The 13,735-nt window shown below is 53.1% G+C and overlaps 1 protein-coding gene across 1 annotated transcript; it reads left to right on the top strand.

Moving 5' to 3' along the window:
• Positions 1-4,206: 4,206 nt before the first annotated feature.
• SLC30A2 (solute carrier family 30 member 2) lies at positions 4,207-12,592 on the top strand. The gene is made up of 8 exons (XM_005895866.3): positions 4,207-5,147; positions 5,841-6,055; positions 7,009-7,155; positions 7,829-7,982; positions 8,767-8,941; positions 9,677-9,782; positions 11,063-11,197; positions 11,685-12,592. Exons 1-8 carry the CDS (start codon positions 5,098-5,100, stop codon positions 11,828-11,830), a joined length of 1,128 nt encoding a protein of 375 aa, XP_005895928.1. The 5' UTR covers positions 4,207-5,097; the 3' UTR covers positions 11,831-12,592.
• Positions 12,593-13,735: the final 1,143 nt, after the last annotated feature.

Genomic DNA, 13,735 nt, shown 5'->3' with positions numbered 1-13,735 from the left:
GCTTGGATATAGCTACTACCCTTTTTTTGACAATCTCACACTTTTTTTTCATAGTCCTAAAATATCCTCCTATAGAAGCCTGAAGGAATTTGAGGCCAGACGGAGAGAAGTTTTCGTTTCCTTGAAATTACAAAAATCAGTGTTACAACCAGTCCACATTCTACCTCCAGAGTTCCCCACAGTTCTCACACAGATCATGTGTGAGGTAAGTATATCTATCCACTACCTTGTCACTTAACAGAGGGAGCAGGGAGGGCAGTCAAGGCTCTGTAATCAGAAATGTGAATTCCAGGGAGATATCTGATATTGCAAACAAAGGAATCTGTAGTTGCCACACAAAAGGCACTTGCAAACCAGAACACCCAAAGGTGGTATGAAGTCTTCCTGATCAACAAGTTTCTTGTAAGATCATGCTGCAAAGAAATTGGCTTCAGAGGGGTTACTCCATAAATCTTGAACACAGTTTTGGTGGCTGCATTAGAATCACCAGAGGTTTGTTTATCTCTAAACCCTTAATTCTGGGAAATTTCAAACGTACAGAAAAGCGCAGGGAAGTATAACATACCTTCCTTGCTCACTGCTCAGTTTCAGTAGTTATTGACATACTTGTTCCTTCTCTATCATTATTCCTTCTCCTCACTGTGATTATTTTAAGGCAAATTCCAGGTATCATGTAACCCGTTAGATAAAGGTTCTTTTCAAAATCATAATCATTATACCATTAAAAATATACCATACAAATAGCTAAAGAAAGAAGTGATTGGAGATTTCAAGGAGTATTTCGCTCAAGATGGGCACAATAAAGGACAGAAACGATAGAGACCTGGTAGACACTGAAGAGATCAAGAAGAGATGGAAAGAATACACAAAAGAGCTGTGCAAAAAAGATCTTAATGAACTGGATTTCTACGATGGTGTGGTCAGTCATCCAGAGCCAGACATTCTGGATAGCAAAGTCAAGTGGGCCTTAGGAAACACTGCTGTTAATAAAGCTAGTGGATGCAACAGAATTCCAGGAGACCTATTCAAAACTCTAAAGGAAAAGGTCATCAAGGTGTTGCATCCAATATGTCAGCAAATCTGGAAGACCCAGCAGTGGCCTCAGGACTAGAAAAGGTCAAACCTCACCCCAATTCCCAAGAAGCTTAGTACAAAAGAATGTGCTAGCCATCAGACAATCATACTCATCTCCCATGCTAGTAAGGTCACGCTTAAAATCTTGCATGCTAGGCTTCAGTATTATGCCAACCAACAACTTCCAGATGTCCAAGCCGGCTTTAGAAAAGGAAGAGGAACTAGAGGTCAAATTGCCAACATTCACTGGATCACAGAGAAAGCTAGGGAATACCAGGAAAACATCTACCTCTGTTTCCTCAGTTATGCTAAAGCCTTTGACTGTGTGTATCATAATAAACTGTGGAAAGCTGTTCGAGTGATGGGAATACTAGACCATCTCATCTGTTTCCTAAGAAACCTGTATGCAGGTCGAGAAGCAACAGTTAGAATCCTGTATGGAACAACTGATTGGTTCAAGATTGAGAAAGGGGTATGACAGGGCTGTCTGCTGTCACCCTGTTTGTTTAATCTGTACGCTGAGCACATCATGAGAAATGCCGGGATAGATGAGTTACAAGCTGGACTCAAGATGGGGGAGAAACATCAACAACCTCAGATACGTGCATAATACCACTCTAATGACAGATATCGAAGAGGAACTAAAGAGCCTCTTGCTGAGGGTGAAGGAGAGTGAAAGAGCTGGCTTAAAATTAAATATTAAAAAAAACTAAGATCGTGGCATCTGGCCCCATTACTTCATGGCAAAAAGAAGAGGAAAAGGTGGAAGTAGTGACAGATTTCCTCTTCTTGGGCTCTAAGATCACTGCAGCCATGAAGTCAGAAGACGATTGCTTGTTGGCAGGAAAGCTATGACAAACTTAAACTGTGCTGAAAAGCAGAGACATTACTCTGCCAACAAAGGTCTGTATAGTCAAGGCTATGGTCTTCCCAGTGGTCACATATAGTTGTAAGAGCTGGACCCGTAAAGAAGGCAGAGTGCCAAAGAATTGATGCCTTTGAACTGTGGTGTTGGAGAAGGCTCCTGAAAATCCCCTGGACAGCAAGGAGATCAAATCAGTCACTCTTAAGGGAAATCAACCCTGAATATTCATTGGAAGGACTGAAGCTGAAGCTCCAGTATTTTGTTCATCTGATGTGAACATTGGAAAAGTCCCTGATTCTGGGAAAGATTGAGGGCAGAAGGAGAAGAGGGCATCAGAGGATGATAAGGCTGGATGGCATCACTGATGCAATGGACATGAACTTGGGCAAACTTTGGGAGATGGTGAGGGACAGGGAGGCTTGGTGTGCTGCAGTCCATGGAGTCGCAAAGAGTTGGACACGACTGGGCAACTGAACAACAAGAACATGTCATTAAAAAGAACAATAATTTCATGATAGAATTAAACACAGGAGTTTAAAAATATAGATTCCCCCTTCCCAGACCTACAGAATCAGATTCCTTGTGGAATGTTGATGGGCTTCCCTGGTGGCTTAGATGGTAAAGCATCTGCCCCCAATGCAGGAGACCCAGGTTCGATCCCTGGGTTGGTAAGATCCCCTGGAGGAGGAAATGGCCACCCACTCCAGTATGCTTGCCTGGAGAATTCTGAGGACAGAGGAGCCTGGTAGAATACAGTCCATGGGTCGCAAAGAGTCAGACACGACTGAGTGACTAACACACACACACATAGGTGTTGACAGAAAAGGTGTGAGTTAAGTTTTATTTGGTGACCTTATAAAGGAACTGCTCCGAAGAAGTGAGGGAGGAGCCAGAATATATATGAGCTATTTTTTTGCTGGGAAAAACAAGACCCAAGAATCTGATCAGATCAGTCGCTCAGTCGTGTCCGACTCCTTGCGACCCCGTGAAACACAGCACGCCAGGCCTCCCTGTCCATCACCAACTCCGGTCATTAGTAAATTTTCATTACATGTGTATTTTAACAACCTGTGCTGTGCTAAGTCGCTTCAGTCGTGTTTGACTCTTTGCAATCCCATGGACTATGGCCCACCAGACTTCCCTCTCCATGAGACTCTCCAGGCAAGAATACTGGAGTGGGTTGCCATGACCGCCTCCAGGGGCTCTTCCCCACCCAGGGATCAAACCTAAATCTCTTCTCTCTCCTGCATTGGCAGACAGGTGGTTTACCTCTAGCGCCACCTGGGAAGCCTTCTTTATAGGGATATCAACATTTTTAGAATAAAATTGCTGAGGTGTCCGAACTGCTAGGTTATTTGCATAGGACTTCTGGGGATCTCTGAAGGAGACAGATACAGAACACAAATGAAGCAGCTTTTCAGTATATCACAGTCTTAACTAATTAGTTAAACTCTTGCAAATCAATTAAAATGAGTACAAGGAAGTATTAATGGAGAAGGCAATGGCACCCTACTCCAGTACTCTAGCCTGGAAAATCCTATGGACGGAGGAGCCTGGTAGGCTGCAGTCCATGGAGTCCCTGAGGGTCGGACACGACTGAGTGACTTCACTTTCACTTTTCACTTTCATGCATTGGAGAAGGAAATGGCAACCCACTCCAGTGTTCTTGCCTGGAGAATCCCAGGGACGGGGGAGCCTCGTGGGCTGCCATCTATGGGGTCGCACAGAGTCGGACACGACTGAAGTGACTTAGCAGTAGCACGAAGTATTAATTTACGGGAAATCTGGCATAAAAGTTTTTTTTATATATAAAATGAATAAATGTGTCTGGATCCAATTTGTATATCTTCATATACTGAGAATTTACAATGAACTTTGCATTTGGCTCAGACGGTAAAGCGTCTGTCTACAATGAGGGAGACCCGGTTCCATCCTTGGGTTGGGAAGATCCCCTGGAGAAGGAAATGGCAATCCACTCCAGGATTTCCAGGACTATTGCCTGGAAAATCCCATGGACAGAGGAGCCTGGTAGGCTACAGTCCATGGGGCCGCAGAGTCGAACTCGACTGAGCAACTTCACTTCACTTTGCCCTCAAATAAATTATAAGATTAATCTGAGCTGAGCCTGGGGCAGTTTGAAACTTCGACTGGATCGATAAGCTGAGACCTGCACAAAGCACACATCCAACCCCAGTGGATCCCGGCAGGAAGAGCTAGCTGGCTTTTTTCGGCGGAAGACCAGCGTGGCTCTTGGGAACTGCCGCGGGGCAGTGGAGAATAGCTGGTGTGCTGGCGGCGGTGTCAGCTCAGTCCAGATGGCGACTGGGGCTGAAGTGCGACCCTGCTCCATGTAGAGGTGGAGATACAGCCGGTCAACCCAGATTTTAATCGGAGCCCAGAAAGGGAGGAACTGGTGCTGCTAGAGCGACGAGGATGGGTCAGTCAGGAAGGCTACTGTCTCTGACTGAGTGCAGGCACACCCCGCCCCCGGGAGCCCCCTAGCCTGCGCAGAAAAACTTGGGGGGCCTCGGACATTTGCAGCCGGTGGGTGGAAAGCGATCACGGGTTTCCCGAGGAGGAAGACAACAACCCCAGCCTCAGGAGCCCTTTATTCTGAGTCTAGGAGCCACATTCCTGCTCTCAGGCGACTCAAAGCCGATTTCAACAAGCTGGTGTCCCGAGAACTTCCCGGCCGGAGGCAGCCAGCCTCGCGCGGGGGGCAAGTGGGCGCCTTGGAGGCAGAAAAATCAAGCAGCAGCAGGGCTGGGCGGAGGCGGTTAGCCTTTCCGACGCAGGCCAGGTGGGCTCCTCGGGCTCCGGGGACCGGGTGCTGGGGTCAGCGCCCGGGCCCTTTGCAGCCAGCTACACCCTCCCCCTTCCCTGCGGGCTTTTGCGCACGACGCGCCGCTTCACACGGGGAAGCAGAGACTTGATAAAGCCAGCGGGCGCGGGGCGAAGCTGCCGGCGTCGTGGGGGCAGCAGCGGTAGCGACAGCTGGAAGACCCCTCGGCGGCCCAGGCGCGGTCTAGGCGGGAGCGGACTCGAGGCAGGGCGTGCGGCCGGAGCTGCGCGCACCGCTCTGGTGGCAGGTGAGCGCTCGCCGCTGGAGAGCCCAGCGCGTGACTCCAGGGAGCACGTGGCAGGGCGCGCGGGGCCTCATGAAAGCGGGCGAGAGGATGCATCTGTTGGACGCCAAGCTTGCAGTCGGGTAAGGAGAACCTGGGGAGGGGCGGGAATTTCAGTGACCTCAGCCCCACCTCCCCGTCTGCCATCCTGGCAGTGGTTGGTTTTGGCGACAGCTCGATCTGGGACCCCCGCCCCCACCCCGACAGGAGGGTTTGTGGGGAGGTGGAGGAAAGGGGAAATTGAGGCTGAGCACAGGGACCAGTCCTTCCTCGCCGCAGAGCACAGATCCTGACCCCTGAGGATTCGTGGGGGAGTGCGTGCCTGGAGCTCCGCCCCGGGGCTGGCACTTAGCCCGAGGACCGCCCCGCCCTGGGAAGCCCGGTGTCTCCAAGCCCTTGCGAAGGGGCGAGCTGCTGTCTTCCCTGAGCATGAGCTCTGATCCTTCTCCGAGCTCCACTGGACCCGCCCAGCCTAGCCCACGCCCCACCCCCACCCTTCCCCCACTCCGCCCCCCGCCCGGCTAGTTCCCAAGGTCTTTACCTCCTCCAAGCCCTGGGACACGGAGCCAAGACTCGAGGACTGGTCATTCTCCAGCACCCTCCTGCAAGGAGGGGCTTCTGGTCACTCCTTAGTCTGTCCAGCTTGGAGTATATCCTAACTCTTTTTCCAAACGGGCACAGGGGAACGCGCAGACCCCGTAGAGAGGTAAGACTAGAGTCAGCCCTCTTTGCTCCCATCTCAGCTGAGTCTCCCCTCACCCTCCCTCTCTGGACAGGACTTACACAACTCTGTGGCAGGATGGGACCAGCAGCATCCCTCCGTCTTCACCTGGCCTGGCCTTGCAGCCCACTGAGCTGGCTCCCCAGAGCAGCCACTACTGCCATTCCCAGAAGGGTCCTGGCAGTCACGGTGACCCCAAGAAGAGGGCCTGGCGCCAGCTCTGTGTGGCTTCTGCCTTCTGCCTGTTGTTCATGATTGGGGAAGTCATCGGTAAGAACTCTGGGCTAATTCAATGAAATTGGCACATGGATGATCCAAAAGGCTTTTCTCCTGAATGTTCCTGTAGGATTAATACTAACAAGCACATTTACTGTATGCTTGCCATGCTAATAGTAGGCTTCCCTGGTGGCTCAGAGGGTAAAGAGGCTGCCTGCAGTGCGGGAGACCAGGGTTCCATCTCTGGGTGGGGAAGATCCCCTGGAGAAGGAAACGGTAACCCACTCCAGTATTCTTGCCTGAGAATCCCATGGACAGAGGAGCCTAGCAGACTACAGTCCATGGGATTGCAAAGAGTCAGACATGACTGAGCGACTGTCACTCACTCACACCGTGCTAAACCTCTCACACGCACACTGTCTCATGCAGTCCTCACAACAACCTCATGCTGTCATGGGTCCTGATAGTCTCATTTTTATGATGAAACTGAGGCATCATAAGGTTAAGTAACTTGCCAGAGATCGCACAAAACTAGTAGGTCAGGAAAGACCTGAATGCTAGAAGAAAACAGCATTTATTGAGTACCTACTGTGCTTTCCAAGCCCATTTTTTTGTTGTTTTTTTGTTTTTGTTTTTGGTTGTTTTGGCTGCGCTGCATGGCTTGTGGAATCTTAGTTCCCTGACCAGAGATTGAACCCGAACTGAGGGTGCCATGAAAGTGGGGAGTCTGAACCACTGGACCACAGTGGTATTCCCCTCCAGGCCCAATTTGAACTTAATTTTCACATTCATCCTCTAAGTAGATTTTGCTAATCCCATTTCACAGATGCTAGAAGTCAAGGCTCAGAGAAAGGAAGTCACTTGTTTATGGTTACACAGCTAATGGTGGAGAGGTCTGGAATCCCTTGTCTTTCTCCAGAGCTTGTGGTTTCCCTGCTGCACACACACTCTGGGAAACTGGCTCCTTGGGGAGCCGATAAGGATCCTCCCTCCTCTTGGCCCTGCAGGTGGGTACCTGGCACATAGCTTGGCGATCATGACAGACGCAGCCCACCTGCTCACTGACTTTGCCAGCATGCTTATCAGCCTCTTCTCCCTGTGGGTGTCTTCCCGGCCAGCCACCAAGACCATGAACTTCGGTTGGCATCGAGCTGGTGAGGGCCCTGGTTGGGATGGGGGTGGAGTTGGGGGAGGGGGTGGGTTAAGATGTAAGTTCTTAGGTGAGTGCATTGGGTCCCTGAGTAAAGCCAGGAGGGTGACTTGGGTGGGAGAAAAGGATGTCAACCATGACTTTTGTCCTTTGGAAGCTCCCAGTCTGATGGGGGAGCCCTAGTCCCCTGTCCTCTGGGAGTTCCCACCCTGCAGGAAAGGAGAGTCTACCTTCCTAAGAGGGCAAGCTGTATTTATTTAAGAATAAACGACGTTGGTGTTCACTTTGCACATAACGCCATGGATTGGCTCTATGGGGGAGGGAGAGGTCAGCAAAGCCTTCTGAAGTTCATCTCTGGGCTGCATTGTCATTCTCTTCTTGGTGGGAGATGGCCCAGCCTCTGTTCCTCAGAGCCTCAGTTTGCCAGCTGAGCAATGGGTATATATTTAATGAGTCAGCTTCAGTTGAAAAGGTTGTCCCAGATGATGTCTTGAGCTTCTTCTGGCTCCGACCTTTTCAGATGTACGAGTGGTGGGGTGAGGTGCCAGCCATAGCACCTCCAGCAGAGCCATACCTCCAATCGGACCCAGGCTCAGATTTTGTGGGGAGGGAGAGGGGGCTCCTTAGCCTCAGGGCCCCATGCTAAGATTGGTATTGGGGGCCGGGCTCTTCCTCAGAGATCCTGGGTGCCCTGCTCTCTGTGCTGTCTATCTGGGTCGTGACGGGGGTGCTGGTGTACTTGGCGGTGGAAAGGCTGATCTCTGGAGACTATGAGATCAAGGAGGAGACCATGTTGATCACGTCGGGCTGTGCTGTGGTCGTGAACATCATGTGAGTGTGGCCTGGGGTCCCTGCGAACCCTCCCCCTCCTCACAGCATACCTGCCGGCCTGCTCTTGCTGGGGGCGGGGGGCATGCCCCACACCAGGATGGCTGCAGGATCAGAATCTCCCTCGTGGTCTGAGCTCTGGCACCTGGAACACCTGGGCCCTGCCTGGGGCCTGGGGCCAGGCCATCAGGAACTGTACACCTGGGGCAGCATCAGGTCCCCACCCCAGACGTGTCAGTGAGTAACCAGAGACAGGCTTCCTTCCTGTTGTGGGGCGGGGTGAGTCCAGTGCTTACAGGAGCAGGGGTCCCTAGGGACAGAATCTCAAAGCCCTTTTCAATCTGATGTGCCTGAAGTTGGTCTCATCGAGACGTAAGTTGTGTAGAGCGGGGGTGTCTATTTTGGGTTCTCTCCCCCTTGCCCAGTGGCCTTGGGCAAGCCAGTTCCCTCTCTGGGCCTCAGCTTCACCCTCTGTGACATGCTGGGGGGATCTCGATCTCCTCTGTGGTGCCCTTTTGCTCTGAGGTTTGGCACTGGGGCAGCTTTGTGCCCAGGTTCAGCCTGGCATTGGATGGAGTTGAGCCCCTCCTCCTGTTGGCAAAACTCTAAACCAAGGCCACGTTCGTTGGGCTCCTTCCTGGCCAAAGGGATCATGCAGTCTTGGGTGGGGGTTGGGGTTTTGACCCCCACAGGGAGGTCAGTCCTGATGGGGGCCTCTGCCTAGCCGAATTTGAAGCTTCCATCTGCTCCCTCAGTGAACCCCTGGACTTTGTCTCCACTCCCATAGAATGGGGTTGATTCTTCACCAGTCTGGCCATGGACACAGCCACAACCCCGAGCACAGCCACAACGCCAGCCAGGAGCAGGGAAGCCCCAGTGTCCGAGCTGCCTTTATCCACGTCATTGGAGACTTTCTGCAGAGCTTGGGCGTTTTGGTGGCAGCCTTTATTTTATACTTCAAGGTTAGAGCTGGGGACAGGGGGAAGTAGGGGAGGGAGTGTAGGTCACCTGGGGGCTTTTCTCTGCACAGGACCCTTTCCAGTTTCTAGCTCCCTCCCAGCTCTGGGCAGAAGGGTGGGAGAGGGAAGAAACATTTACCCAACACCCACCAAGCATTAGCACTTCTGATCTTGATGAGAATCCTGAAGGGAGGTGGTGGTGTTTTTTGCAGCCCAGAAAGGTTCAGTGACTTGCACAGCATCACTTAGCTGGTAAGTTGTAGAGTCAGATTCAAATCCAAGACTGTAGGCTGCTGAAGCCTGGGCATTGCCCATTACATAGAGGCAGTGGGGTGTAATGGAAAGAGCCCAGCGTTGGGCTTGAAGCCTAGATCACCGCTTGCTAGCTGCATGATGTAAAGGAGTCCCTTGCTCTAATTGAGCCTCTGTTACCCCACCTATAAAGCTGGGATGTTGGGCCAGATGGTGCCTAAGATTCCATTTAGCTTTGTCTGTGGCTTAGTCCCTTGGGCAGGGAGGGGTGGGAAGGCATGGTATCTTATCCTGAACTGTGCTACATCCTGCCTGTCCTTCCAGACAGGATAAAAGGTAGAGAACTGGGAGGCAGGGTCAGGGTGAAGCTTGTTCCCACCCCGCAGAAAAAGCCCTTCTCCCTGACTCACTGCTGGGTGGGAGGGGAGAAGGAAGGCTGAGGTGTTGGCGTGACCCCCCAGCTCTGCCTCTCCTTTTTCCTTGTAGCCAGAGTACAAGTTTATAGACCCCATCTGCACCTTCCTGTTCTCCATCCTCGTCCTGGGGACAACCTTGACCATCCTGAGAGATGTGATCCTGGTGCTGATGGAAGGTAGCCCGAGCTCGGAGCGCCCTTTTTGCTCTTTACTTTCCAGAGCAAAGATAAGTTCGAGTCTGTGGCTCAGGGGCAAAGCATCTGCCTGCAAATCGAGCAGACACCAGTTTGATCCCTGGGTTGGGAAGATTCCCCTGGAGGAGGAACTGGCAACCCATTCCAGTATTCTTGCCTGGGAAATCCCACGGACAGAGGAGGCTGGCGGGCTACAGTCAATGGGATCACAAAGAGTCAGACACGACTGAGCATGCAGTGTGTGTGTGTGTGTGTGTTGGGTGTGGGAGTGCATCACAGCACATGGTGGGGGGGCAAGGTCTGGAGAACCTCCTGGGGCCCAGGCTAATCTTGACATTGAGCAGGGTCCTCAGGTGTGGTTATTCTAGAAATGTCCTTTGGATCGTCCTTTCCGTCCCCGTAGCACCAAGGGTGCCTCCTCCCTGCTGGGATGTGTCCTCCCTGCCAAGTCTGGGGGCTTCCAGGTGTGTCTAGCACCTGGCCCTCCTGCCCTTCCTCATATGCTTCCTGAGTCTCCACTTGCCTTCCCTTTTGGGGTGAGGATTATGCTTCTCATTGCACAGTGTTGGGGGGTTGTAAATTGAGGATGAGAAAAAGACAGTCGGAGTTGGACAAGAAACACTATTGAATCCACTCCAGCTCAGGCCTTCTTTCCTGAGGCGCTCCTGCCTCGGGAAGATGTGGCAGGGCTTTGAGGGGTGCTTAGTGGTAGCGAATGGTCTGCCCCGAGTTACCACACCTACTTACCTGGCTTTCTGGCGCTTGGGGTCTGGGGCCATACGTCTCTGTGGTCGGAATCAGTCTGGATCCTGGTTTGGGGTCAGCCTGATTATTCAGCTGCAGGTCAGAGCATTTTCTCCAAGAATGCGACAGACCCAGATAAAAGTGATGACAAGGATGCCACATGGGGGTGCAGGGAGCCCCGGGTTGCCTTCTTTATCTTAAAAAAATTTTTATATCAAACATATACTAGGGGAAGAGGCACTAATAGGGTGATAAACCACAGTTGTCCTGCTCACATATAGAGTTTTCATCAGAGACAGGGAGATAGCAAGAAACTAACAAATAAGATCATTTCTGATAGTGTCAAGTGTGAAGAGGAAAATACAACAGGGTGACATGACGGGGCTCGTTTCAGGGGGCAGGGGCAACCTCAGCTCTGCTGGCCAAGGAGGTCTGCGTGAGGCACCGTGTGAGGAGCAGGAAAGCAGCATGGGTGGGAGGGAGCCCTGTCCTTCAGCCCCTGTCCCTGTCGTCCTCAGGGACCCCCAAGGGTGTGGACTTCACAGCCGTGCGGAATCTGCTGCTGTCCGTGGAGGGCGTGGAAGCCTTGCACAGCCTGCACATCTGGGCGCTGACCGTGGCCCAGCCTATACTGTCTGTCCACATCGCCATCGGTGAGTGGTGGAGCACTCGTGCGAGAGAGGCAGCCAGGGACCCCGGGGCCATCCCTGCCCGACTGGCCCAGATGATGCCGGGCGCTCACGGTGCTGGCGCTTTGGTTCTGACCCCATGCCGAGTACTGGGCATCTGTTATTTATTTGATCATCAAGGTCCCATTTATAGATGAAGAAACTATAGGGGTGGGAGGTGGTAAAGGCACTCACCTAGGCTTTTCCAGCCAGTAAGTGGCAGAGGAGAGACGCTGAACCTTTAAGCCAGAGCTTTTCCGGCCCTTTTAGGGTTGTGTGCCAGGTGTGGGAAGCAGACGGTTGCCTGGTACAGGAGTGAGTCTGGGGGGTTCTTGATGTTCATGGCCCCCTATCTTGTTCTGCTGGGGCTAGGACTCGAGACTTGCCTCCTACTTGCTCCTAAGGGCCCAAGAGTGAGTAATTGGTTCTCTGGTGCCTCCCCTCTCCCCCCACGTGTCTTCTCGGCCCCCAGCTGAGAATGCAGACGCCCAGGCTGTGCTGAAGGCAGTCAGCGACCGCCTGCAGGAGATGTTCCATTTCCACACCATGACCATCCAGATCGAGGACTACTCTGAGGACATGAAGGACTGTCAGTCATGCCGGGGCCCCTCGGACTGACCACCTGACCAGGCATCAACGGGGTGGGGACAGGCCTGCCGATGGCTGGATTGAGTGTCCCCCACCCCCACCCCCAGGCTCAGCCAGGTCTCTGCCTGCCCTGGCTGGGTTATGAACCAGGTTCTTCTCCTGACCGCTGCTCCATGTTCAGTGACGAGGGGCCTTGTCCAGGAACAGGCTCCTCCCTTGCCTCCCTCATCTGACTACTGCCAGCCCCAGGAGGGGAACCCGGCAGGTATGGAGCTGGTGTGACCGCGCTCCTCCAGCTCCCAGCGGGGCAGAGTTCGGGCCTAGTCCTCAGCTAATGCCACCCAACCACCAGCCTCTGGAAAGGCAGTGAGGCACAGAGAAAGGTGACAGAGGGGAGACCGGCCTCATTGTCTCCTCACCTGCCTGCCTAATTCCCCATTTTTGGTCTGTCTGGCCTCTGCCTTATGCATCTGCGAAGCAGCTCTGCGAACTGAGCCCCCTTCCTCTGCCTCTGACAATATGCTCTAAGGAGGCCATGGGCCCCAGAAATCAGGATCCAGGGGGCACCTGAGGTTGATCTGTGCCTGAATCATTTCACTATGATTTCATTTCATGTTTCCTTTTCCCGGAGGGAGGGGGCTTCTGACTAAGTAAGGACCTGCTGGGTTCCTCTTTCCTTATCCCTCCCTCACCCAGGAAGCTGTGCCAATGCAAAGGTGCCCTGGCAGGAGAGGTAGAGGTTGGCGGGGATTTCAGCTTGGGTTCTGCCCCCAGGAGCCCCAGAGCTCCCCGGCCACCTCTCTTGCTCTGATTGTGTCCTGGGGTCAAGGAGCCTGACATCAGATATGGTTGGGCCGGCTCTGTTGCCAGCATGTCCTGGCCTGCTCAGAACTTGGGGATGGATGACAAAGCGGGCACAACCCAAACAGGAGCCCCCGGCTTCCTGCATCAGGAGGTGGCTCATGCTTCCGCGATGAAGTGGAGGGACCTGTCCCCAGTCCGTGTTGCAGAGGAGGCAGTGCGCCCAGTCGGCAGGTGGCCCTGATCTAATGGTCTGTCTCTGCCCTCAGGTGGGTCAGGGCCTGTCTCATCTGTGGGCTGAGAACGCGGACACCCACCTCACAGGGTTGTTGTGAGGCTTGGAGCCAAAGCGGGCCAAGCACATGGTGGTTGTGGAAGAGTGGTTCCTTTTCTCATCATTCTGGAAGGATGGCCAGAGGAGCCAGGTGGGCTCCCAGCCTCCTGGGGCAGCACTGGGTTTGTCTTGACCCTGTCCTGACCGACGGTGGGAGCAGGAGGGGCTGGTCCCTCTCGCCTTCTCCTCTGAGCCTCTCTCTTCCCGTCAGTGAAATGACCTCTTTGTGCCTTTTCAGCACTCACATCCAGGGTTGCCTGTGATCTCAGTCTATCTGCAGGTTCTTCAGCCCGTTAAAATCGGTGGGAGGCTGTTTTGGCTTGGATATGTGTGTGTGAGAGAGATAGACTTCTGATTGACGGAGCTCCAATCCACCCCAGTCTTCCTCCCCCCAGCCATCACAGGCCACAAGAACCCAGATTCTAGGCTGTGCTGTATGCCAAGTCTGCACACCCCTCTCAAGAGACAGCCATTGGTGTCCTCCCTTTTTGCAGATGAGAAAACTGAGGCTCAGAGAGGTTGAGTCACTTGCCCAATGTCACACAGCCGGTGTGAGGCAGGTCTGGGATTTCTGCCTCATTCCCCTAGGCCTCCCCCTACAGCAGGGACTGGGGACCTGCTCTGGGTTGCATGTTGGTACAGTATGAGCCTTTTGGCTTGGCAGCCCACAGGCGAGGCCTTGCCAAGGTAGTTCAGCGTTCTGGGTGCAGCAGCTAGGAGTGGGGAGGGAAAAGGTGCCTCTTTCCCCATCTGGGCCTGGCACTTGGAGTCCTCCCCACCGTGGGAAGACTGCCTGAGCT

This window comes from Bos mutus, chromosome 2 (assembly GCF_027580195.1).
Source record: "Bos mutus isolate GX-2022 chromosome 2, NWIPB_WYAK_1.1, whole genome shotgun sequence".
NCBI classification, from domain to species: Eukaryota; Metazoa; Chordata; class Mammalia; order Artiodactyla; family Bovidae; genus Bos; species Bos mutus.
Note: the sequence above shows the minus strand (reverse complement) of the source record. Positions and strands in the feature narration are given on the sequence as shown.

What these genes read in the sequence shown, in the direction of transcription:
- SLC30A2 (XM_005895866.3), top strand. Translation starts at nt 5,098, where the DNA reads ATGAAAGCGGGCGAGAGGATGCATCTGTTGGACGCCAAGCTTGCAGTC. An exon ending in CCTTTATTTTATACTTCAAG is followed by an intron (nt 8,942 to 9,676) that starts GTTAGAGCTGGG and finishes TTTTCCTTGTAG; the next exon opens with CCAGAGTACAAGTTTATAGA. An exon ending in GTCTGTCCACATCGCCATCG is followed by an intron (nt 11,198 to 11,684) that starts GTGAGTGGTGGA and finishes CTCGGCCCCCAG; the next exon opens with CTGAGAATGCAGACGCCCAG.